General features: G+C 32.8%; 1 protein-coding gene across 7 annotated transcripts; it reads right to left on the minus strand.

Moving 5' to 3' along the window:
- Positions 1 to 1,054: 1,054 nt before the first annotated feature.
- On the minus strand, positions 1,055 to 25,157 carry LOC115215615 (60S ribosomal protein L7). 7 transcript variants are annotated; one of them, XM_029784838.2, is made up of 21 exons: positions 25,102 to 25,155; positions 24,771 to 24,787; positions 22,435 to 22,452; positions 20,523 to 20,543; positions 19,924 to 19,944; positions 19,344 to 19,364; positions 17,527 to 17,544; positions 16,421 to 16,444; positions 13,314 to 13,337; positions 12,805 to 12,825; positions 11,845 to 11,865; positions 11,325 to 11,345; positions 10,333 to 10,353; positions 9,494 to 9,514; positions 7,447 to 7,467; positions 6,252 to 6,272; positions 6,017 to 6,119; positions 5,446 to 5,612; positions 3,885 to 4,022; positions 1,821 to 1,930; positions 1,055 to 1,303 (listed from the first exon to the last, which is right to left on the minus strand). In XM_029784838.2, the coding sequence occupies exons 2-21, from the start codon at positions 24,779 to 24,781 to the stop codon at positions 1,095 to 1,097; spliced, it is 1,032 nt and encodes a 343-aa protein (XP_029640698.1). In that variant the 5' UTR covers positions 24,782 to 24,787; positions 25,102 to 25,155; the 3' UTR covers positions 1,055 to 1,094. The 7 variants fall into 7 exon arrangements, with proteins under 7 accessions (XP_029640698.1, XP_036361705.1, XP_029640699.1 ...); XM_036505812.1 differs by lacking the exon at positions 19,924 to 19,944 and having other exon boundaries at positions 25,102 to 25,157; XM_029784839.1 differs by lacking the exons at positions 20,523 to 20,543; positions 25,102 to 25,155.

Raw genomic sequence — 25,157 nt, forward strand, 5'->3', positions numbered from 1 at the left:
TTAGGTAAACTGGCAGCACAAGTTACGGCATTCTGTATAAAGGTAATCTTAAGTTTCAGGTCATTCTAATAGTACAATGAAATGGAATGCTGTGTCACCCAACAGCTCTCGAAGTGGACAGTATTATCACAAAGGAAACGTTATAAATGCACTGGGGACAAGTATGGATGTGAACAGACGCACCTTTTTAATTGCCCTTTCAAAAATATTTTCAATTTGTAAATCTCTAATTTATAGACTCTTTCCAATGCTGTGATGTTTTTTTCTTTTTTCAACTACAGTAAAATCCCGATTCCATCTGAAAATTGATGGCATGTACACCACCAAAACTCAGCCAGACTGGAAAGCAGTTTATTCTAAAATTGATGCATTACAAGCCATACATAAACCACTGTAATGTCCTTAGCTACAATTACATTCGTTATTTTAGGTTTTACAATTTGATGCCCAAGACTTTACCAGCAAACCAATTAAATTTAACCAAAGCAGAGAGTTCTTATGCAAGAAATCAGTAATTAAGATACAAAACGGCATCAAAAATATATGAAAGGATATAGAAGCTATAAATAGAAATAGATGTCTAGCAAATATTTAGTTTTCTTCTATGAACTGACTTCAAAGACTACTAAAATTACTTTTATTCAACTACTCTAGCAACAATGGATTTGATTCAGTTATCTATATTCTGGCTTTGAAAAATTGTGACCTTTTGGGGTTGATTCAACTACACTCTTACCTGAGAAAGCTGTAGACTTATGGTCCCCAATTCAATTCACCTAAACCCTTACCTGAGAAAATTGCCCTTGCACTCGAGTACAGCTCTCATGATAGAAACATATGGTTTGCTCTGGAGTTTAGAGGAGAGCAAAACCATGTCCAAGCAGATCATTTGCATGTATTTCTATATTGGGTCTTTCATAAACATGTGGTTCTGATTGTTAAGTAGTTTAATGGCTTATTATTTGTTGCCATGTCACGAGACAAAGTAAAGATTAAATCCAGATCATAAGCTCGGCTGAAGCGATAGAGAGAGAAATAAAAAACAAAGAAACCATTTTTAGTTAACCTGGTGAAATTTATTACAAGTTTTCTCTTTATGTCATTTTTCTGAGAAGGGGATTAATTTGGTTTTCCCTGTTGCCAAAATCACCTCCATCATTATAGTGGTTATATTTGCGCACCCAGCCACCTCGTGGATTGTTTAATTTGAATGGCCAAAGGAAGTTGGAAGCGTATTTGAAGTGTTTGCCAACAGTGTGAATTTCGTGGATTAAATCTTCCATACAAATGATACCAAAGCGACCTAGAAGAAGTAAAAACCATAATATATTATTATACAATCAAGTGGATCAAACAGTATTATCAAACAAAATACATCAATATTTGTACAATCAAAATATTTATCACTAAAATACTATTCTTTTAACTCGACACTTGTATAGATCTTGGTGAAATTTGAATTCAAAGCACAACGAGCAAAAATAACCACAAAGCAATTCTATTTAATGCTTTATACAGTCAATTGGATGCTTTTTGTGTGTATATATAACTCACACTATGGACGTCTGTTCAGATTATCTTCTAAATTCACTCACAAGGATTCAGTCAAACCAGCATTTTAAAAGATGTTTTCCCAAAGTGTAATGCAGCATAAATGAACTTAAAACCATGTCTTCAGAAACAGTAAGTTGGAATGACCAAACAAAAAGTAGTAACAGGAACTGGTGACAATATGCTATTACACTTTAGTAACAAAATGTTTTTATATTAGAGAGAATTTGCTGCCTATGTAGAAAGAGAGAGTGCTAAAATTTACTTACCAAGCTTCCTTTCAATGAGAGCATTGTCAGTCAATGGAATACGCCGTCCTTCTATTTTACCATATCCTCTTTTATAGACCAATTCACGAACACTCTTCAGGTTAGGGTACCTAACAATAACAAAAAAAATCCATGTCAAAATCAAGATAAAACAAGCTTATTCAAAGTGACAAGATTAATGTATTTTAATATGATCAAACCATCCCACATCAGACAAAATATATTTGTAATTATTTGCCTCTCTGTATATCCATAAAAAGATATTCTCACTTAGTCAACTGGTAAGCTTCAAAGGATATTGTCAGCACATGCTATTCAATACCTCACTTGATTATCTCTAACAAAAAACTAATACTCTTGTGTGAGTTTAGCCTCATTCTAGAAAAAGCTGTCAAAAGTCTCCCTATTTACACCATATCTATGTGTGTGTTTTCTTTGCAGTTTATTAAGCAAATTTATGACATAAAAAAGCAAATTCCTTTCCTCCAACATCAACAAAAAATTTATATAGGGACTTATAAATACTATTCATTGCATCAATAATTTTTGTGGGTGAATGTTAAAAATTTATTAAAAAAAATAATTTTACTGATTTTATTTTTAGTAAATTACACAAATTATTTAGTGATTGGACATTGAAGTTAGGAGATGAAGAATAGTTTTCCCAATAGTAATTGTGCTGCTTTCAACTGGAGCACAGATTCAGTTCTGAAACAAACTGATGCTTAGAAAATGCATCTTGAAAATATGAGAAGACTCTACTTGTATTCAAACCCACCCAGGCACATGAAAGAGACACTGACAAGGAAAAATCAACATTAGTATAACAATCATTATATTGTATTATCAAATTCCAGCCAAATTCATGCAATAGTTAATATTCTGATTGTTTTTTTCGCAAATAAATAGAGTTACGATTTCTTTAAATGACTTTTGTCTATGTTATGATTTTATTCCTTCTGACATTTGATAGCTGTTACTTCTAGCTTACTTCAGAAGCAAACTACACATAATTTTGTTTACAGTTGTTAGTTCAATGTCAATTTTAATGTTATGCAAAAATCTAACATTCTCACATTTTGCTTTTTTTTATTTCTGTAAAGGCAAGAAAACTGTTGAGGTTCACAAAGAGATATGTGAAGTTTGTGGTGTTGATTGCTTAACAGAACGCACATGTTAGAAATGGTTTGAAAAATTCCGTTCCGGAGATTTATCATTGGAGATGACCAAATTAAAGCCATAATTGAATCCAACTGTCACATAACTGTGCGACAGCTTGCAGAGGTTAAATGCATCACACACAATTGAAAATCACTTAAAGTGCCTTGGACTTGTTGGGAAGCTTTGAAAGAGATTCACTTATTACAACAAATCAATATTTGTGATATGCAGCTCAAACGCAATGAAATCGGCGTTATTTAGAAACAAATCATCACTGATTATGAAAAATGGATTGTCTATAATAACATCAATTAAAAACGATCATTATCCAAGTGTAATGAACCAGCACAAGCCACATTGAAAGCTGAATTGCATCAAAAAAACTTTTTTTTTATTAAAAAGTCATGCTGTCAATTTGGTGGGATTACAAAAGTGCTGTGAATTTTGAGCTGCTTCCAAGGAACCAAACAATCAATTCAGATGTTTACTGTCAACAACTAATGGAACTGGAGGAAACAATCAAAGAAAAACGGCCAGAATTAGCAAATCGTAAAGGAGCTAGACCAATCAGGTCTTTGCTAACTCGTAAAAAATTATTGGAGTTTGGCTGGGAAGTGATGTCACATCCACCATATGGCCCTGACCTTGCACCATCAGATTACCATTTATTTCAAAGTTTTCAAAATTCTTTGAATGATAAAACTTTCAACAACAATGATGACCTGAAATTGCACTTGATCAAAGCTAGAACACTATTCGCTTTTCCAAACTAACATTATCAAAACTACCCCATGTTCCAATGTTACCAGTCTCTCTGAAACAACCAGCACTAGAAGTGCTCATGCTGAAATTAAAATGAAAATCACATCACACAAATGATAACATGCCAGGATGGCTGCTTACCCCCAAGTGATATAAGGTTCGCAAATCTTGATCATCTGTAAAGTTGCTTTGTTCACTTTGACAAAGATACCATTGTTAATCTGTCTCAACCTAAACAACTGCATTACCTTTCTGGGTCGTGGATGGACTCCATTGATACTGGAAAATAGAAATATGCCCATTAGATAATGTACATGAAATGTAGGAAACTGAAATAGGAACATTACATTTCATGAAAGGTTGGGGTTATTAATAGTACTGTAAGGTAGCATTAACCCTTTCTAACACACCTTATGTGTTTCACTTAAATTCTAAAATAATCATGAATTTAGACTGGTTTCATAAAACAACTAGAACTTTTTTGCTTATCAATTCATTGATGTAATCTTTGAAACAATTTAACGAAATGTTCTTAACACAGTCAATTTACAATTTTTGTCTGAAAGCGAATTTCATTACAGGTAAATTCAACAAAATATAAAATTATTTAAATTTTGTTTGAAACATCAGCATAGAAAATGAGTTGTTGGCTAATATTCAATGAGAATACAAAGAAAAAAATGATGCAAATTACTGGATTATTTATCAGTTAAGATTAATGTACCATAGAAGAAAACTAAATACTGGAATTTGTTTTTGAAGAAAACTAGGAAATGAAATACATCCTATCAACTATATGAAAAACTCACATGTATATATAAATACAGTGAAACATACAATAATGAACTAAAAGACAATTGTAAGTGGTGGAGATACAAGTAAAATTCAATTTTTGCAGCCATCACATATGTTATTTACAGTTTATACTGAAAATTGCTTCTGCTGGATACATAGAACTTAAGATTACAAATGTTGAGCTAGTTCTGCATCAAGTGTATTGATTTATTCTTTAATACAGAAAGTGACTTTTCCTTACATCGTCATCATCCAACGTCTGCTGCCCATGCAAGCAAGCTGCACCAGACTCTAGTCTGATTTGGCATGGTTTTTATGGTTGGATGCTCTTCCAAACACCATTTTACAGATTGTGCCGAGTGCCTTTAGGTGGCACCAGCCTTGCAGGTCGACCTTCACTTAACAGTTCTGCTGTGGAGTACCGGTTTACTCGAGTACAGCAGGGTGCCAGGCACCTTGGACTCCTGTCATCTCACCTGAAAGGTTCAGAGTCCTGAGATCATTCTTCAGTACTTCATCCCTGGGCCTCCCACTTCCACACTTTACATCTACTTTGAAAAATCGGCACTTCTTTATAGAGCTGTCAACAACCCTCGTCACATGATCAAACCAACAGTCTTCTCTCTTACACACAGCAACTAATTCCTATGCCTAACTTCTCTCTCAAAACATTAGCACTGTCAAACGTACACTTATGTTACAAATCCAGCAGAGCATACTAGCTCATTCCTTTCTAACCTTCACATGTCCTCTGCATTCAGGCCTCACGTCTCACAATCATGTAGAATGTAAACACTCATATACACCATATAGTTCTACAAAACCTCAGTCATCACCCAAAATCAAGAGAAAAAAATAATCTGTTACAATGAGTTAAGAATTTGAAACATTTTTTGTAGTAACATACCCTCTAATTCTTATGACAAAAGCCAGTTTTGCACCACTGGGAACATAGTAGTTTCCAGCTCGGCGAGCTTCACGACGCAGCCTGATCTCTTCACGTGCCTGCATGCGATACTCTTTTACATATTTCTCAGCTCGGTGAAAGATTGTTATCTTCTTCTTCTTGAGTTTCTGAAGTGAAAGATTAATTATTGGATCACTCTACTGCTTTAAAATGGACAACCAGAAATGGGAAGAGCAAACTAAGAACTTTGCCATTCATCTGTGAAAAATATTCAGATGGCATATATAAGCTAACAACTATTTAACATTCATTCACCTGTTCCAGTTTATAAATCAATAATTTCTTACAGTTGAGTTACATAACCACTAAAGAGAAATTAAAACATTTTTATAAATACCTGGACTACATTTTAACAGATTTTAATAAAAAAAAATTAAAAAAAGAAATTTAATTACTGTTCAATTTTTAATCAAAAACAAGTTTTCCTTTTCAACATCAATATCTAGTTCTAATAAAACTATCTCCACTAAAAAGAATGCAAAAGGACTAAAGAATAGTAAGAGATACATACGGCTTTTTTCTGGAGAAGGTCAGCCTTTCGTTTGATAGCCTGAGCTTTCCTGGTTTTCCTTCTCTTCAATATACTTTCAGGTACTTTGGGGATTTTTTTGTCACTGGAAAGAAAAGTAATATTCAGATAGAGAAAAAAAACTATATTCATGGAATTTAGAAATAACTTCATAAGAGCTTAAATTATCAATACCAAAAGATGTAATAAGTCAATGAGAAAACAAAATCACACTTACCCTCCAGCTTCTTTCCCAGCACTGAAAAATTAAAAAAGTACACATTGAAAACTTTCATGTTACTCAATATTTCAAATAAATTGATAATCATCTAAAATATGTTTAAACTGATGATAATCATCTAAAATATGTTTAAATAGAAAATATATATCATCATTTAATGTCCGCTTTCCATGCTAGCATCGGTTGGACGGTTCTACAGCTGGATGCCCTTCCTAATGCCAACCTCTCCGTGAGTGTAGTGGGTGCTTTTTACATGCCACCGGCACAGGTGCCAGACGAGGCTGGCAATGGCCACGATTAGATGGTGCTTTTTACATGCCACCATATATATATATATATATATATATATATATATATATATATATATTGCATATTATTTGGACTGTTTTTAAAAGCACAATAAAACACTCAGGATATTGTAAGTTGGCCTCATCAGCTAAACATAGATAACATAGATTAATAAGGTTTTAAAGTACTGCACTCACAAATGCAAAGTGGTGATTTCAATTCCTCGACTGGACAGGGCAAGGTGTCCTTGAGCAAAACATTCCACTTTGCTCCTGCCTGCACATCAGTAAATGAGTAACCCTACAACAGACTGGCATGCCAGTCAAGAGGAATCTTATGATCTCTTATATGCTACAAAAACTTGGTAACTAACCCAATGAGTCCTAGTACTTGAAACAGTAAAGGTTGCACACAATAGTGTAGACAAGATATTCTAGTATCACCACTTTAACCATTTTAGCATTTAGATTACTCTCCCAAATTTATTGCTTACTTATGAACAGTTTTGTTTTAATCATACATTATCTTGAAGCTATGAAATCTCACTGATGTGATTGTGTATTTTTAGAAAGATATAGTAGGGTAGGTGTGAGAGGCAGGATCTAGCTGGTTTGAATACAAAACAGGTAGAATATTTGGCCAAATTAAATGCTAACGATTTAAGCTCTAGAGCATTAACAATTAAAAAATGACTATCTACACAAACAAGACAATACCCGAGTCAATCAGAGGCCTCTACTAACAGCCCCAAATCCCTCAAACTCTACCCTACAGTTTTAAACAAGGACACATTGGATTATATAGTTCAAAGACGTCCTGAAAGGAAAAGTTAGTCACTGCTGGAATGCTTTTGATGAATATGAATGGTGAGCTGGAATTAAAAATCTGATAAAATAATACTCACGCTCTTGCTTTCTTTAGAGCCCTGAAAAATTAAAATGACATCAGTCATATATTGACAAGCATTTCAACAAAGTAATTTTCAATATTACATAGCTAATGTTTATATTAAATTAAGACGTATCTTCATAATCATCATTAACATTCATGTCTCTTTGCTTGCATGGATTAGACACATTCATTAAGACAGATTTTCTATGATTGGATGCCACTTCCTAGCACCGACCCTCACCCATTTTCAAGTATGGTAATATTTCTCTATGACCAGATAACACATTTTCAGATTGGGACGACAGATTAGTAAAGCTCGTTTACAACTAGGTTGATGTCAAGACAGAGAGACACAAGCACACATATGGCAGGTTGTTTTTTTTTAACTACCTAATTTCCTCATTAAGCTTTGATTGAACTGGGTTTACAAAAAACATCTGCCCAAGTGTCATGCCATGAGGCTGAACTGAAAATCATGAGGTTGGCAAGAACTTAACCACATAGTATTGCTTTAACCCTTTCGTTACTATATTTCTGACCAAAATACACCCCTCATGAGTTTCAATTAAATTCTAAAATAATCATGAATTTAGACTAGTTTCATTAAATAACTAACTTTTTTACTTATTAACATATTAATGTGATATTTGGAACATAATTAAAGAAAGGATTCTTAATCAATCCTATTGCATAACTTTTGTCTCAAAGTGACTTTAATTACAGGTAAATTGAGCAAAAGGTAAAAATATTAAAATTTTGTTTAAACATCACCATAGAAAATGAATCATCAGCTAATACTCAATTGGGTATGCAACAAAATTTTGATATAGAAGAATTGTGCATATCACTAGATCATCAGTTGAATTTAATGCACAACAGAACAGGTGTACCATAAAGGTGAAATAAACTGAAATACTGGAATCCACCTAAATCCACCGCAAGTTTGACCGAACAAAAGAAATCGGTCAAAAAATAATATACATCCCTGGTTATGGTATGGAAGTGATAAATTTCAGACCACATCGTACCCTAGGCCATGCTGACTAACATTATTTTCCGTGTATAAAAACTAAATCCACAACAGTACCCAGTATTTGCTTCACAAATTTTCCAAACTTTGATCCCCCATTTTGTGTTTGTTTACATTCTGCGTAAGTTCGTTTCCGCAGTGATCGCTTCAAACTAGCATACTGAAAAAAATATAAGTCTAATGGTTTCGCTCCCAAAGAAAGACCATAGATAAACTCTATCTCCTCAGAAAAATTGCTAATAAAAACATTTTTAAAGTTTTTACTTCATTCTGATGTAAAATCGTCTTTGCTGTTGCTATCGCCACTTTGTTTCTTCGGAATCGCTTTCTGTTTCGGATACAGAAATATCCTATTCATTATTGTACCTCGTTCATTCTTTTTCTTGATATCTCCCTATTTTCCGTTGAAAAAACTTGAAATTCGGAATCAATACTTTATAATATGAAACTCCTATCCATTTTCAAAGTTGAAGAAAAATCGATGCTGAAAATAATCTCCCAAAATTCACCGAGTTCAGATATCATGTCAAGCAATTTCGGAAACTATAACCCAACTATTTACAAAATGAAATCACGCATTTTCACAAATGTACTAACGAGATTTGTGCTTCAATCCACATTTAAATAACAATGGGTACTCTTGACCAGGTTAGTAATGAAAGGGTTAAATATTCAATAATTTTGTTAATTTTTATAATATGCATAACTTTTGTCAAGAAAATTATCGAATTCCACAAATGTACAGCCAGCCATCACTTGCAAGCAAGTATGGCATAGCAGCATGTACTGTACTTTGATAATTATTTTCAGTACCTAGTCATGAGCTAACAGATCCCCCCTACATATCCAGGATATCAGTAGGAGGGAGAGAGAGCTGTTTCAGTAGCCTGTTAGTACCATTACAGCTGAGTAGATTAGAGCAATCCAATGTCCAGTTCAAGAATTGAACCCATGACTTTACAATGAGTCAAACATACAAAGACAATGAGCTTTCACATATTCAACTACATATGAACAAAGTAATACTCACACTCTAGTTTTCCTGGTAACACTGAAAAATTAAAATAACAGCATATTAAAGATCTATATTGATCAACATTTCAATTAAGTGATTTACAATATTATATAAATATGAACACCATCTAAAGAATATATGGTCTTAAATTACTAAAATATACTGCTTTCATAATCATTTAATGCCTGTTTTCAATGCTGACATGGTTTAGATGGTTTGATTGAAAACTAGTAAGCCAGAGAGCTGCACCAGGTTCCAATCTGATTTAGCATTCCTTACACCATTGCTAAAACAATGATGATAATGATTCAGTTTTATACATGTAGAGTAGTGGTTCCCAAAGTAGGTAGTATTGCACACACACACTCCTGGGAGCAATGGAAAGTTCCAAGGGACTGTTGAAGATAAGTGGGGCAAAATGGGGTAGCAATTCATGTAAAAACAAAATAATGGGTTCAAAGGTCAAGTTTTACTTGTGAAATACAGTTGCTTTGAATTTGTTTCAGAAAGAGTTCTATATTTGTGATGTTTAGTTAGGGTGGAGGTGCTAGGAATGTCACCTGGGTGTCAAGGGGGCAGCAGCCTGAAAAAGTCTGGGAACCACTGATATAGAGCATGTGTAAGGTCTTACACCACTACATTCCTCTAAGAGACCACCTATCCTTATAGGTGGTTGGTTGTCACTTATCCTATTAAGTTTATTTGTAATTTCTTACTACCCATTACAGCTGAGTAGATCTGAGCAATGCACTGCCCAGTTCAAGCTTTGAACCCATGACTTTACAGTTAGTCAAACATCCATAGATAATGAGCTTTCACATATTCAAACTACATATGAATAAGATAATACTCACGGTGCAGTTTTCTTTGCAACACTGAAAAATTAAAATAACAGCATATTAAACATTTATATTGATCAACATTTCAATTAAGTGATTTACAATATATTGGGATGGTGCATAATTATTGCAGCTTTTTTCCGAAAAAATTTATTCAATAAAAACATCTTTAAATGATTATTCTGGAGCATATTCACCATCTACTTCAATTAATGCTCTTTATTTGCTTGGCAGACAGTCAGACCGTCATTTAAAGATGTTTTTGTTGTATAAAATTTGTTGACAGTAAGCCACAATAATTATGCACCAACCTAATGTAAATATGAAAACCATCTAAAGAATTTACTGTCTCAAATTACTAAAATACACTGCTTTCAATGCTGGCATGGGTTAGACAGTTTGACTGAAAACTAGTAAGCCAAAGAGCCACACCACGTTCCAATCAGACTGAGAATGGTTTCTACAGCTGGATGCCCTCCCTTACACCCTTTTTAAAATGATGGATAATCATTATTCACCTTTATGCATGCAGTGCTTTGGTTCCCAAAGTCGACAACATTGCTCATTCCTCCCCCCTGGGAGCGGTGGAAGGTTCAAAGAAAGTGGGGCGATAATGGGTTGTGATTCATATAAAAATGACAGTTGCTTTGAATTTGCTTCAGAAAGCAGTCTATGTTTGTGATGGTTAGTTAGGGTGGGGCTGCTAGGAAAGTTGCCTGGGCGCCAAGGGGAAAGTAGTCCAAAAATGCATGGGAAACACTGATGAAGAGCATGTGTAAGGATTTACACCACTTCATTCCTCTAGGAGACCACCTATCCTTATAGGTGGTTGGTTGCCACTTATCCTATTAAGTTTTTCTAATTTCTTACTACTCACTACAGCTGAGTGGATTTGAGCAATGCACTGCTTAGTTCAAGAATCAAACCTATGACTTTACAGTGAGTCAAACATCCATAGACAATGAGCTTTCACATACTCAACTACATATGAATAAGATAATACTCACGGTGCAGGTTTCTTTGCAACACTGAAAAATTAAAATAACAGCATATTAAACATTTATATTGATTAACATTTCAATTAAGTGACTTACAATATTATATAAATATGAAAACCATCTATAGAATTTACTGTCTTAAATTACTAAAATATACTGCTTTCATAATCATCATTTAACGTCTGGTTTCCATGCTGGCATGGGTTAGACTGACTGAAAACTAGCAAGCCTGGTTCCAATCTGATTTAGCATGGTTTCTACAGCTGGATGCCCTTCCTTACACCATTGTTAAAACAATGATGTTACCTTTAAACATGTAGGGCACGTGTAAGGTGTTATACCACTTCATTCCTCTAACCGACCACCTACTCTTATAGGTGGTTGGTTATCACTTATCCTTTTAAGTTTATTTGTAATTTCTTTTCTTTATGCTTATCATTAAAACTTGGTATGTATCTGAATGTTACTGTTTAATTTATCTCAACATAATTTTAATACAAAGTCTATATTGATTATAAAAAATACTTACTCTTTAGCAGCCACCTTCTTCCTAAAATGAAAAGAAAAAAAACAATTATTTTAAAATATAAGAGACGAAAATTCTAGTTAGCTTTAAATTCATTGCAATACAAGTCATTTCTAAACTATCCCTTTTCCTCAATAACTAAGAAATTAACCATTACAAAATTAAATGAAAAATATTTAATCCTTTAGCAACCAACCAAAATATTTGACCCATTTTATATTCAAACTGACTAGATCCAACCTTTCCAACATACCCCACAATGCTATTCTAAGAATAAAAAACTGTCACACCATTGAAATCTCAAAGCTATGAGATGATGCATGGTTAATACAAAGCAATATGATTAAAATAAGCATTACATTTTAACAATCCGAATGCTAATGGATTAAATCTCTAAAATTCTACTAGAATACTGAAAACACTTGTTTACAGTACCATAAACTAACCAGATTAACAGTTTGTATAACAAAATGTTCTCTTGGAATTAGGCCATTTCTATAACATTCTACTCTTTTTTAAAAATTATACGAACTTCAGATTTAGGAGTAGCAAGTAAATTAGAAAGATTTCCAAAGGGAGTAGCTACAGAGAGACAAAGAACAAGTATAATCTACAGCAGAGTTTGAACAAAATGTGAATAGAATTTGCACAGCTATACTGAAAGCAATAATGAATTGATTCTGGTAAGTAAACAGAGTGAAAATATTTTCCCCATTTTATATTTGTCCTGGTTAATATACATGGCAATATTTAAAATTTAAATCTCATTGAAATTACATATAGCGTAGCTTGCAGAACCTGTCAGTTGTACTCCAAATATCACTTGAAAATAATAAACTTTGTTTTCTATGAAACTAACTTAGAAAATTCATTAAAACACATTATAGTTAAAGTGTACTAATAAAACACGTAAAAACTTATATTGAATATTTTAATAAGTTTTATAAGCAAAATAATACTCACTCTACAGGTTTCTTTGCAACTCTGAAAAATTTAAATTATATCATATGAAAAGTGGTTTTCAATATTCATAATATAGGCAAATTTAAATAAAAAGATTAATGCTTAAATAACTCAATATTAATGTAGAGGTTTGATTATACTCAGAGAAGTGTATAAACTGATTTTCTGTTTTAGAATTATAGTTACATACAAGCTGACTTTCTTCACTTTTGTAAGATGGTTCACAACAATAAATGTTCAATGCCCATTCAATTCAATCTATTGATACTGTTAATTCTTTTCATATTATGAAACACAATGTCTAGTTGTTTGCTGTTAATCAAAATCATTACAAACTTTATTACTATAACATTGTTTTAACACTTTCGATGATAAATTATAATAAAAAAAAAAGAAAAATACATAGGAAGATTTTAGTTTGAAACACCAAGACTAACAAAAACAAGGCAGTTGCTTCTAATCATTTATATCTCCAACAAAATACATTACTTAATTAACTTTATACTCACGGCTTCTTTGCTACCTTCTTCTCCCTACAAAAATAAGGAGAAAAACGTTTAATTATCTACATTTTACTATTATGAGTTTAAAATAAAACGGCTATACTGAAATATTCATCAGAAAGATTAGAAAGACAACAAAAGTCCCACAAAGTACATGGTTCAAAACTTCTGTTGAAAAATTATGGTTAGCATGAAAGCAACTCCAAAACACTAAGACAAAAAATAAATTTAAAAATCAGATTTCAAGTTATCTCTCTCATCTATATATGTATTCACCTCTTTAGCAAGACACTTGCCAATTTCATATCTCTCAGTATCATACCAAACGTAGTTGGCTGGTGCCACACACATACAAGCACCTAGCTAACTTTCAAGTGGCTGTCATTAGGAAGGGCATCCAGCTATAAAAAAGAGCATGCCACAGTAGACACTGGAGCTCAGTGCAGCCCTCTGGCCCATCAGTTCATGTTGAACCATACAACCCAAAACAACATGGAGTATACAGTTCAACATGAACCAGACATCTATTACTGAAGAGATGGGACATGTTGAAATCGCGTGATCAGGCAGTTCCAGCATCCATAGCTGGGGATTCTTATCTGCCAGTACCATGCATGTGCCTATATGCACATTGCATCCACAGGAGGTCTTCGAGTTAGATAAAATGGAGTATTTGACACTAACAATATCCACAATATGTTGGAAATAGATTGCATTTTTTTTATTTATATATATATATATATATCCATGCTAGCACGGAAAGTGGACTCTAAATGATGGTGATATATAGAGAGAGAGAAAGCAAGAGAGACACTGAGTGAATTAAGCAGACATGATGTAATAGTGAAACTGAAATGTCTGACAAAAGCAGTTCTGTCATGGACAGCATCTATGTCTGTTTCTATCTACTTATAACACATGACAAACCAAAGCATCACAATTTAACCCTTTAGTGTTCAAGCCAGCCGTAACCAGCCAAAATTAATTCCCCTTTATTTGTTCAAACTGGCTGTATCCGACTGCTCTACAAAATCGCTAAAAAAATAAACAAATCACATTATTAAATTCTCGTAGCTTTGAGATAATGTGAGATGAAGCCTTTCCTGCCTTTATTCAAGCATAAATACTGTGAAATTGTTTAGACCACATGGTCATTTCCACGTTTTGAAGAGAAGTGTATACGTCTGTTGTGAAAGAAATGGCGTCAGCAAGTAGCGATTCCGACTTTGAAGGTTTTACTATTGATGATATCAACGAAGACAAAAGTATTTTGACTTCGGATTAATCTGATATTGATATCAGTGATTACTCGTCGGACGAAGAAGATTTCAATAACGAAAGTGATGAAAACGATATTGTAAACAATGCAACATGGTCGAAAATTACGACAAAACCCTGGTCCACAACATAATTTACCTCCTGATGATCAACCACTGGACTATCTATTTTTATTTTTGCCTAAAAGTTTTTTTTGAAAATGTTGCAGAGGAAACGAACAAATATGCGCAATATTTAATTTCTGTTCGAGGAAGAAATGATCCGCTATGGCAGCCAACTAATACTGCGGAAATGAGAGCATTTTTCACAATTAACATTATGTTTGGAGTTAAACAGCTTCCTCGACTGTGGAACTATTGGAGTCCCGATGTAAGGTATGGCAACCCATATATTTCAAGCATCATGTCGAAGATGAGGCATTCGAAAATATCTCAGTATTTGCATTTAACTGATTCTGCCAATGCCCCCAACAAAAACGACCCAAACTACAATCCCCTGTACAAAGTACGTCCCGTGATAGATTCACTTGTAAATAATTATAAAACTGTTTATTTACCTAGGAAAAATCTCAGTGTAGATGAAGCCATGATAGGCTATAAGGACAGAGTACATTTTCGGCAGTACATGCCTGCCAAACCTACTAAATGGGGGATCAAGGTATGGGAAGTTTGTGAATCAGAGATGGATACTGTGTAAACTTCGATGTTTACACAGGTAAGAAGTATAATGGGAAAAGACCGCATGGATTGGGACATGATGTTGTATGGTCCCTTACACAACCTTTTCACCATCAGCACCGACACCTCTATTTCGACCATTTTTTTTCTTCAGTGGCTTTGGCTGAAAATCTGGCCCGTGTAAGCACTTACATGTGCAGCACTGTTATGGGAAACCGTAAAGGTTTACCCCATGAAATAAAAACAAAATTTAAAAAAAGACGGGACATTTTGCAAATGCAAAAAGAAAATTTATTAGTTACTGCATTTAAAGACAAAAGATTTTATTTCTGTCTTCTAACGAACAACCTGGTGTTGGTGCTGAGGAGAAACCCCTCGTGAATATTTGTTACAACAAATATATGGGTGGGGTAGATAAATCCGACCAATATCGGGCATATTACCTAGTTGGTCGACCTGGGAAGAAATGGTGGAGGTACATTTTGTGGCTTTTAGTTAATTTAACTATAGTAGAAAAAGAGTAAAATCTTGTACCGATTACACCTGTATTTTAATTAATTAAAATAATGTACCTCATCTTGAAAAATGCAAAATTGTTGGCCGTCGACATCCAGGATAATTTTAGCAGCAAATCAAACAGGTAAGATGTATTAAGAATATGAAGTTTAGTGTATATTCATGTTACTGTTTTTACACCTGTTAATTAAATTTACCTGCCCATAAAAGTCAAATTTAGTCAGAAAGATCAGCTAAAATTACGTAATTATAAACCACTGGCATAAGCACCCATTTACAAAGTTTCAAAGCTGTATGTAGAAAATTAACAAAGTTACAAGTAAATATTGTGGACACCCCACTTGAACCTGAATAAATCAAAATTAATGTGAACAGATAAGCATTACATTTGACAAATTAATCTGAACACTAAAGGGTTAAATAAGCAATACTCATTTGCAATTTAGAAATTTCATAGTTTTTCACAGCAAGAAACCCAATGAAACAGCATAAACAATTAAACCATACACCTATAAGCTCTCTCTGGTACGCAAATACTAAAGTTTGTTTAATGATTTAAAACTGTCAACAAAACAATCAGTTGAGAAAGAAAATCATTTATATCTCCAACAAAATACATTGTTTAATTAACTTTATACTCACGGCTTCTTTGCTACCTCTTTCTTCCTATAAAAATAAGAAAAAAAAACGTTTAATCATCTACATTTTACTATTATGAGTTTAAAATAAAACGGCTATACTGAAATATTCATCAGAAAGATTAGAAAGACAACAAAAGTCCCACAAAGTACATGGTTCAAAACTTCTGTTGAAAAATTATGATTAGCATGAAAGCAACTCCAAAACACTGAGACAAAAAATAAATTTTAAAATCAGATTTCAAGTTATCTCTCTCATCTATATATGTATTCACCTCTTCAGCAAGACACTTGCCAATTTCATATCCCTCAGTACCATACCAAACGTAGTTGACAGATCCTGTCTTAAAGGTATTTGATGACCTCACCAGTGCTGGTGCCACACATACAAGCACCTAGCTAACTTTTAAGTGGCTGTCATTAGGAAGGGCATCCAGCTATAAAAAAGAGCATGCCACAGTAGACACTGGAGCTCAGTGCAGTCCTCTGGCCCATCAGTTCATGATGAACCATACAACCCAAAACAACATGGAGTATACAGTTCGACATGAACCCGACATCTATTACTGAAGAGATGGGACATATTGAAATCACGTGATCAGGCAGTTCCAGCATGTGCTTATATGCACATTGCATCCACAGGAGGTCTTCGAGTTAGATAAAATGGAGTATTTGGCACTAACAATATCCACAATAAGTTGGAAATAGATTGCATTTATATATATATATATATATATATATATATATATATATATATATATATATATATATAGAGAGAGAGAGAGAGAGAGAGAGAGAGAGAGAGAGAGAGAGCAAGAGAGACACAGTGAATTAAGCAGACATGATGTAATAGTGAAACTGAAATGTCTGACAAAAGCAATTCTGCCAGACAGCATCTATTTCTGTTTCTATCTACTTATAACACATGACAACCAAAGCATCACAATTTAAACAGTGTGGTTCAAGAGCCACATATATAACTTTAACAGTGTCCAGAAATATTTTCTAGTGAATTATGATTGCATATTAAAATCATCTTTTAAAAAAATTAAGACAAATGGCTATCACTAAGAACTTGTTACACACAACAAAGGTGACAAAAATACTTACTTCTCCACTTTCTTTGGCCTAGAAAAGAAGAAAATATTTTGTTTAGTTACATGATATATTTACAAACATGGGATTATTGTTAATGTATTTCATGTATCGATATGAAACTTTTTATTACCAGTAATACTTTATACTTTTAACTTTACTAAAGCCAATTTCCATTTACTCTTGCTGTTCTAATTGTCTTTTCCTTAACCCTTTCGTTACCAACCCGGCTGAAACCAGCTCTGGCTCTTTAGTATAAATGTCTTGTTTTCATAAGTTTTGAATTAAAGTCTTCCACCAAATCTTAGTCACAATTTATGTTCTTAACACTAGCTGAATGATAACTAAGTTATTTTACTAAATTCTTTGTTATATTTAAAATAATTGGAAGAAACACAGAGCATCTCAAAATAAATACAGTAACGAAAGGGTTAACAAGATTTTTTATATAATATCAATGTAGCAGTAGGACCAATATATAAAATATAAGGGGCTAAGGCAGTTTTGCACTTCTTGAAAAACACATTTAAAAAAAAAAATTTTTCCCCGGATTCCTACATTTTAGATGTCAGAGATTTTTTGTTTCCTGTTTTATTTGACAGAGATTCCGAATATGCAAGAAACCACGTTTTCACAATTTTAAATTCAATAAGCATATAGATATGTGTATGAAGATAGATAGATCTGTCTTCCTGGGGCTAAAAACAATAGTAGGACCACCACATTTAGTTGACAAATGTATTTTATGAATAAACGGACAAATGGAAGAAATTGGTCAAAAATAATATACGACCCTGGTTATGGTATGGAAGTGATAAATTCCAGACTACATCGTTCCCTAGGCCATGCCAACTAACATTATTTTCCCTGTATAGAAACTAAATCTACCGCAGCACTCAGTATTTTGATTCACAAACTATGATCCCCCATTTTGTGTTTGTTTACAATCTGCCTGAATTTGTTTCCGCATTGATCGCTTCAAACAAGCATACTGAAAAAAATAAAAGTCGAATGGTTTCACTCCCTAAGAAAGACCATAGATAAACTCTATCTCCTCAGAAAAATTGCTAATAAAAACATTTTTTAAAAGTTTTTACTTCATTCCGACGTAAAATCGTCTATGCTGTCGCTATTGCCACTTTGTTTCTTCGGAATCACCGCTTTCGGTTAACAGATAAAAAATATCCTATTCATTATTGTACACCACATGCTTTTGTACCTCATTCATTCTTTTTCTCGATATCTTCCAATTTTCTGTTGAAAAAGCTTTAAATTCAGAATCAATGCTTGATAACATGAAACTCCTATCCGTTTTCAAAGTTGAAGAAAAATCGATGCCGAAAAAAATCTCCCAAAATTCACTGAGTTAAGATATCAGTTCAAGCAATGTCGGATACTATAACCCAACTATTTACAAAGTGAAATCACATGTTTTAACGAATGTACCAACGAGATTTGGGTTCAAATTTACATTTAAATAACAATAGGTTCTCTCGGCCGGGTTGGTATTATGAACCAAAAATTTTTTCGGCCAGGTTAGTAACGGAAGGGTTAAGACAATCACAAGTAAAATGTTAATTCTTTTCACTTTAATGTTTTTGTCTGTACTTAAATTTAATTTGCATATGTTCTTTAATTCACTACACTATTATTAAAGCAAGCAAAATCAAAAATTTAAATTGGTGGTAGGGGGAACTGTTTTTTTTTTTTGCCTGATCGTAATCTCTGACACATTTTTAAAAATGCATTTTTCAAGGAGAGGTGCTAAACTGCATTAGCCTCAAATATAATATTATTTAACAATATCTTATGAACACAAAATAGATACTTACGCTTCAGCCTTTTTTGGAGTACTGAAAAAATAAAATGAATAAAATGATTTATGTAAATGAACATGTCAATTTTTTACAAAATTACATTTCTTAATGAAAAAGACTAAGCTATGCTGCCATCATATCACAGCAGTATTATAAAAGGTGAACTGTTTTTGTTATAGTTATTCAAAGCTACATGTCAGTGGCAAAGATATGTGTGTGTATATATACACATATATATACACACACACAGATATATATTTATACTCTTTATCTTACTTTTTAATACTTTTTGATAGTTATATTTATTAAAAAAAAAAATAAATAAAATAAAAATAAAAATTCATAAGTATAAATTAATTAACAAAATTTTTTTAAATTTTAACTTTAAATTTAAATAATTTAAATTTTATATTAATTTTATTTCTATGTATTGGTTTATGCTTTTCACTGTTTGATTTGCCTAATAGTGGTTTTATCTCTAATTTAATATATATATATATACATATATATATATATATATATATATATATATTTACACTAGCCTCAAATATAATATTACCTAACAATGTCTTATGAACACAAAATAGATACTTACGCTTCAGCCTTTTTTGAAGCCCTGAAAAAATAAAATGCATAAAATGAGTAATGTAAATGAACATGTCAATTTTTTACAAAATTACATTTCTTAATGAAAAAGACTAAGCTATGCTGCCATCATATCACAGCAGTATTATAAAAGGTGAACTGTTTTTGTTATAGTTATTCAAAGCTACATGTCAGTGGCAAAGATATGTGTGTGTATAAATTACGCATGCGTGTGTATATATACAAATATATACACACACACACAGATATATATTTATACTCTTTATCTTATATTAAACTTTTTAATACTTTTTGATAGTTATATTTATTAAAAAAATAAAATAAAATAAAATAAATATAAAAATTCATAAGTATAAATTAATTAACAAAATTTTTTAATTTTAACTTTAAATTTAAATAATTTAAATTTTATATTAATTTTATTTCTATGTATTGGTTTATGCTTTTCACTGTTTGATTTGCCTAATAGTGGTTTTATCTCTAATTTATATATATATATATATATATATATATATATATATACATTTACACTAGCCTCAAATATAATATTATCTAACAATGTCTTATGAACACAAAATAGATACTTACGCTTCAGCCTTTTTTGAAGCCCTGAAAAAATAAAATGCATAAAATGAGTAATGTAAATGAACATGTCAATTTTTTACAAAATTACATTTCTTACTGAAAAAGACTGAGCTATGCTGCCATCATATCACAGCAGTATTATAAAAGGTGAACTGTTTTTGTTATAGTTATTCAAAGCTACATGTCAGTGGCAAAGATGTGTGTGTGTGTGTGTATATATATATATATATATATATATATATACATACACACATTTACACTTTTTGTTTTTCATTTCATGTTAGCAGTATTGGACAGGGACCTATTTTGAGGGAGCAATTAACAGATGTCAAAACAAACCTATTCTTCAAATGGGATAATTCTATTCCACTGGTCTTTCTAAACACAGAGCAACAAGTAGTAATGTCAGTTGTGGAAATTAACATCAGAATTGCACTCAACTGGTGACAAACCAAGCCACAGAATATGAACATTTACATGCATATTATAATGTGCTTTTTATAGTTCCCACATACCAAATTCACTCACAAGGAATTGATCAACCCAGGGTTTATTGTATAAGAAAGTTGCCCAAGAGTCACACAGTGGGACTGAATCCAAAACAAACTTCCACTGAACACAACCACATGAAAATGAACTCTTCTGTCAAGTTAAAACATTGCCACATTCTACATTAAATTTTCATTACTATATTTCTACTGAAATGATACAAATTGTGTGCTTTTATAAATTCTGAAAATAATTGCAACTTTTACATAATCTGGCAATATTTTCACTAAGTTCATTCTGTTTCTTTATCTAGGTTGGTGTCAGAAGTTATCAAAAACACAATATAATTTCCAAATCAGTACCTGGAGCCTTGTGCAATTATTAATCAACAAAACAATGCCTGTTGCAACAGAAATTACAGGGCATTGAGAATTCCCAAGCATACGCTATTTACTATGGAATTTTTTCAATGAGAGAAAAAATGTTATTTCAAGCCAACTTCAGTCTTTTAATTCCATTAATTCATCATTTGAATGTGCCTTTAAAACCAGATATTATAATCCACTTTTCTTTTTGATAACTACTACAGCATCCTGGTTTACTAAGAAATTAAATTACAACAAATGTATAAATATATGTCAAAGGGTAGAACTCTTGAAAAACATCTATCAAATTTACATGGTATTTGTGATTTCATGTCACATGAAGAATACATTTTTATTTAGCCTCAACTGCAGCCCTGAAATAAACTTATGACCTCTCTAACAGTTGTCTTGTTCTTTATCAAATCGAAGCCCACAAAGACTTTTTAGGTATATGAGGATATAGCTATGATTATTCAATCACAGCCATTCATAGTCAACAGCATTGTCAATATTTTTTTTCAAATTGTATGACAACATTATCCATTATCATCATCGCTTAACGTCCGCTTCCTATGCTAGCATGGGTTGGACGATTTGACTGAGGACTGGCAAACCAGGCTCCTATCTGATCTGGCAGGTTTTTACAGCTGAATACCTTTCCTAACACCAACCATTTCAAGAGTGTAGTGGGTGCTTTTACATGCCACTGGCAACGGCCATGCTCAAATGGTGTTTTTTTTTTTACGTGCCACCTGCACAGGAGCCAGTCCAGTAGTACTGGCAACAATCTCGCTCAAAGCCAGTGTCGCAGGACTGGCTCATGTGCAAGTGGCACGTAAAAAACCACCATTTGAGCATGGCCGTTGCCAGTACCGCCTGTCTGGCCCTCGTGCCAGTGGCACGTAAAAGCACCCACAACACTGAACTTGGCTACTATTCCTAGTAGGACAAGTACAACCACCTACGACAAGTTACACATTTATATGAAAGCAACGTTTCTTTTAACTATTTTATAAGGAGAACAATTCACTATGTTGAAGAAAGATAGCAAAAATACTTACTTATCGCCTTTCTTCGACCTGAAGAAGAAAAATGATTATTCATCAGTTATATGAAAGTAATAGAAAAAATTGGAAAACTGGGCTCAACTTTTTTATTAATTGTTATAGATCATCAAAGGGCACATACAGAAAGAGCAACTTTTTTATCAATTGTTATAGATCATCAAAGGGCACATACAGAAAGAGCAACTTTTTTTGCATTGCAGGTAATAATGTACTTCAATCAGAAACAACATGCCATGATTGAGTTCTTGACAAAAGAGGGGTGTTTGTTGACTGTGACATCTACAAAAAGTTACAGATTATTTACAAAAACACCATTGACAAGAACAATGTGTACAGATGGATGAAAAATGTAACCACTAACATAAATCGCTAACAAGTGGGAGGATTCAATTAGACATACGAGTGGCAATCTCTGAGTTTGCTGCACAACCAGACTGTGGTCACAATGCATTACAAAAGATAGGAGTCTGGGGAATCACATTAACACTTGATTTGAAGGAAAGAAGGATGGTTTGCTCTGATGCAAGCGTTTGAAGATTATGAAAATATTTTTCCCAATTTAGTGACAAGGGATGAAATATAGCCATATTTCATGATCCAGAACTGAAGGCTCAGTTCATGGTATAGTGACAGTCCTTCTCCAAGACCTGAAACATTTAAGAACCAGCAACCATCACAGAATGGGATGACAAGGGCCTCATTTTCCTCAACTTCAGTGAATTAGGCTGGTCAATGGTCCTTCATTGAGATCCAACACCCTCCTCAAACTCCACCTATTTGATCTATTGATAGGCAGTCCCCAGGTTTACGAAATGACTGCAAAAGGTACATGAATGAGCAGCTCATTTTTTCAAAGACAATTCGAGTGTTAGGTCCAACAATAGTGCAGATGCATTGCCTGTGATAGAGGCTATGAGTAGTATCTTTGAATAGAAGAGTTATTCTACTAATATGTGCAATTTGAATGACCAACACCAATAAGTTGTCTTTTGTATTGTCTTTGTCAGAATCCAAGTGAAAACTTAAACAGGATATTAACAATATACGAATTTATTACACATACCGATAAAAGAGAAATAATTTAGTTGAAGTCAGACCAAACCAGAGGGAAAAAAATGTTCTAATCTATTAAGATTTTGTTTTTAGTGTTATTTTTTAAATTATAAATGATCGGTTACTGCTATTCGCAGAGTTCAATAACACTGACGAATTCAAAATATAATGCTTTTAATCAAGTTACAAACGATTGATTTTGTTAGGGTAATGAGTACATCTTAATATTAGCGACTAATTATCAATATCAGTCATTGATATTTACAAAGTTAAGAACCCCTATACGAAAACAAAAATCTCAATTCATATAATCTAAGGATGTTATATAATTCGCAGGAAAAAACAATTTCCATTAAAGGATTCAAACACCAAGCACTCCATAAGAGTACTAACGTACATTCGACACAACTCAACTAAGTCAATGAAACTGTTGAAGCAGGGCGCCAAGAATTTAAAGATTGATGTGTACAAAGTGATCAACCTCCTTGCATCTAGCTTCTAAAATCTAATTGTTGAATGGCAAATTCTTCCCATCTTATAACCAATGGTGGCAAAGAATACGTACATTGGGTGTGCGTATTTTTTTTTTTTTTTTTTTTTTTACTTTCGCCAGTTTCAACACACAACACCGAAATAAAGTTTAACAGTTGCTCCATCACCAGTAACACTGAGCAGCGATAAATCATAAACATTTAAGGTATTTTATGTTCTATTAGAGATATATAAGTCAATTCTTTATAACTTTCTGCAGAACAAAAATTTCTGATTCAAAGAATGTGTCCAGGACAACCAATATTCCATATGCCCATCCCTTCAAAAACACCATGTGATTTGATGAAGGTGCCTACTATTTCTAGCAGTTCGAATGACCAGAGAGAGAAGACACGTTGATAGTTCCATCCCTTGAACAGAAACTTCTCTCGGAGTACAACAGCTACATGTCTATACATAGAGCCACTAATGTCCATGACACGCATATACACTGAATATAAGATTTACAAAACTATTTTTATGTTATTAATCAATGACACTTTAAATGTTTTTAATAATCGTTAAAGAAATAACGCTTTTCTTATTTTTGCTCGAGCTTCTTTTGGATGTATTTCAGTGCCACATAAACATTATCCAGTAATTTTGATTCATTTGATTAAAATGTTTTATGTTATAGATTCCGCATGCAAGTATTTTTAAAACGTTGCCACAAAAAGATAAACTGATGCTGGGAAATTATACAAAGTTGATGATATATTTAATGTATGAACTTAAAATATACTCACTCTGCAACCATGATGTCCTGAAAATAGGGAAACAACACAAAAAATAATTAGTATGCAAAATACATTAGATTTAGAAATTTAACTAAAAAAAAGAAGTCAAGAAATAGCTGAACAAAATATAATTATTGCTTAAGAACACGTGTTAAATGATCGTATAAAAGAAATAACGAAAATAAATCAGCCATGGAGTACGTTACCACGTTGTTGAAAAGAATGTAGATTTTGAACGGTTAATCTATGATTTACAAAGACATATAAATAATAATTACTATTAAATTATATTAAATGAATATATACGATTCATTTGTTAATGTTTACGAAGAAAATTTACCTGTACAAATACCGATGATAAAGGATTTAAAAGCGAGTAACAATATATACTTACAA

Source organism: Octopus sinensis, linkage group LG9 (assembly GCF_006345805.1).
Source record: "Octopus sinensis linkage group LG9, ASM634580v1, whole genome shotgun sequence".
Classification (NCBI taxonomy): domain Eukaryota; kingdom Metazoa; phylum Mollusca; class Cephalopoda; order Octopoda; family Octopodidae; genus Octopus; species Octopus sinensis.

Excerpts from the sequence above, each read along its gene's own strand:
- LOC115215615 (XM_029784838.2), bottom strand. Across the intron at positions 13,338-16,420 it reads AAAGAGGTAGCAAAGAAGCC|GGAGAAGAAGGTAGCAAAGA; the intron begins GTGAGTATAAAG and ends TTATTTTTGTAG. Across the intron at positions 11,866-12,804 it reads GTTGCAAAGAAACCTGTAGA|GAAGAAGGTGGCTGCTAAAG; the intron begins GTGAGTATTATT and ends TTTTCATTTTAG.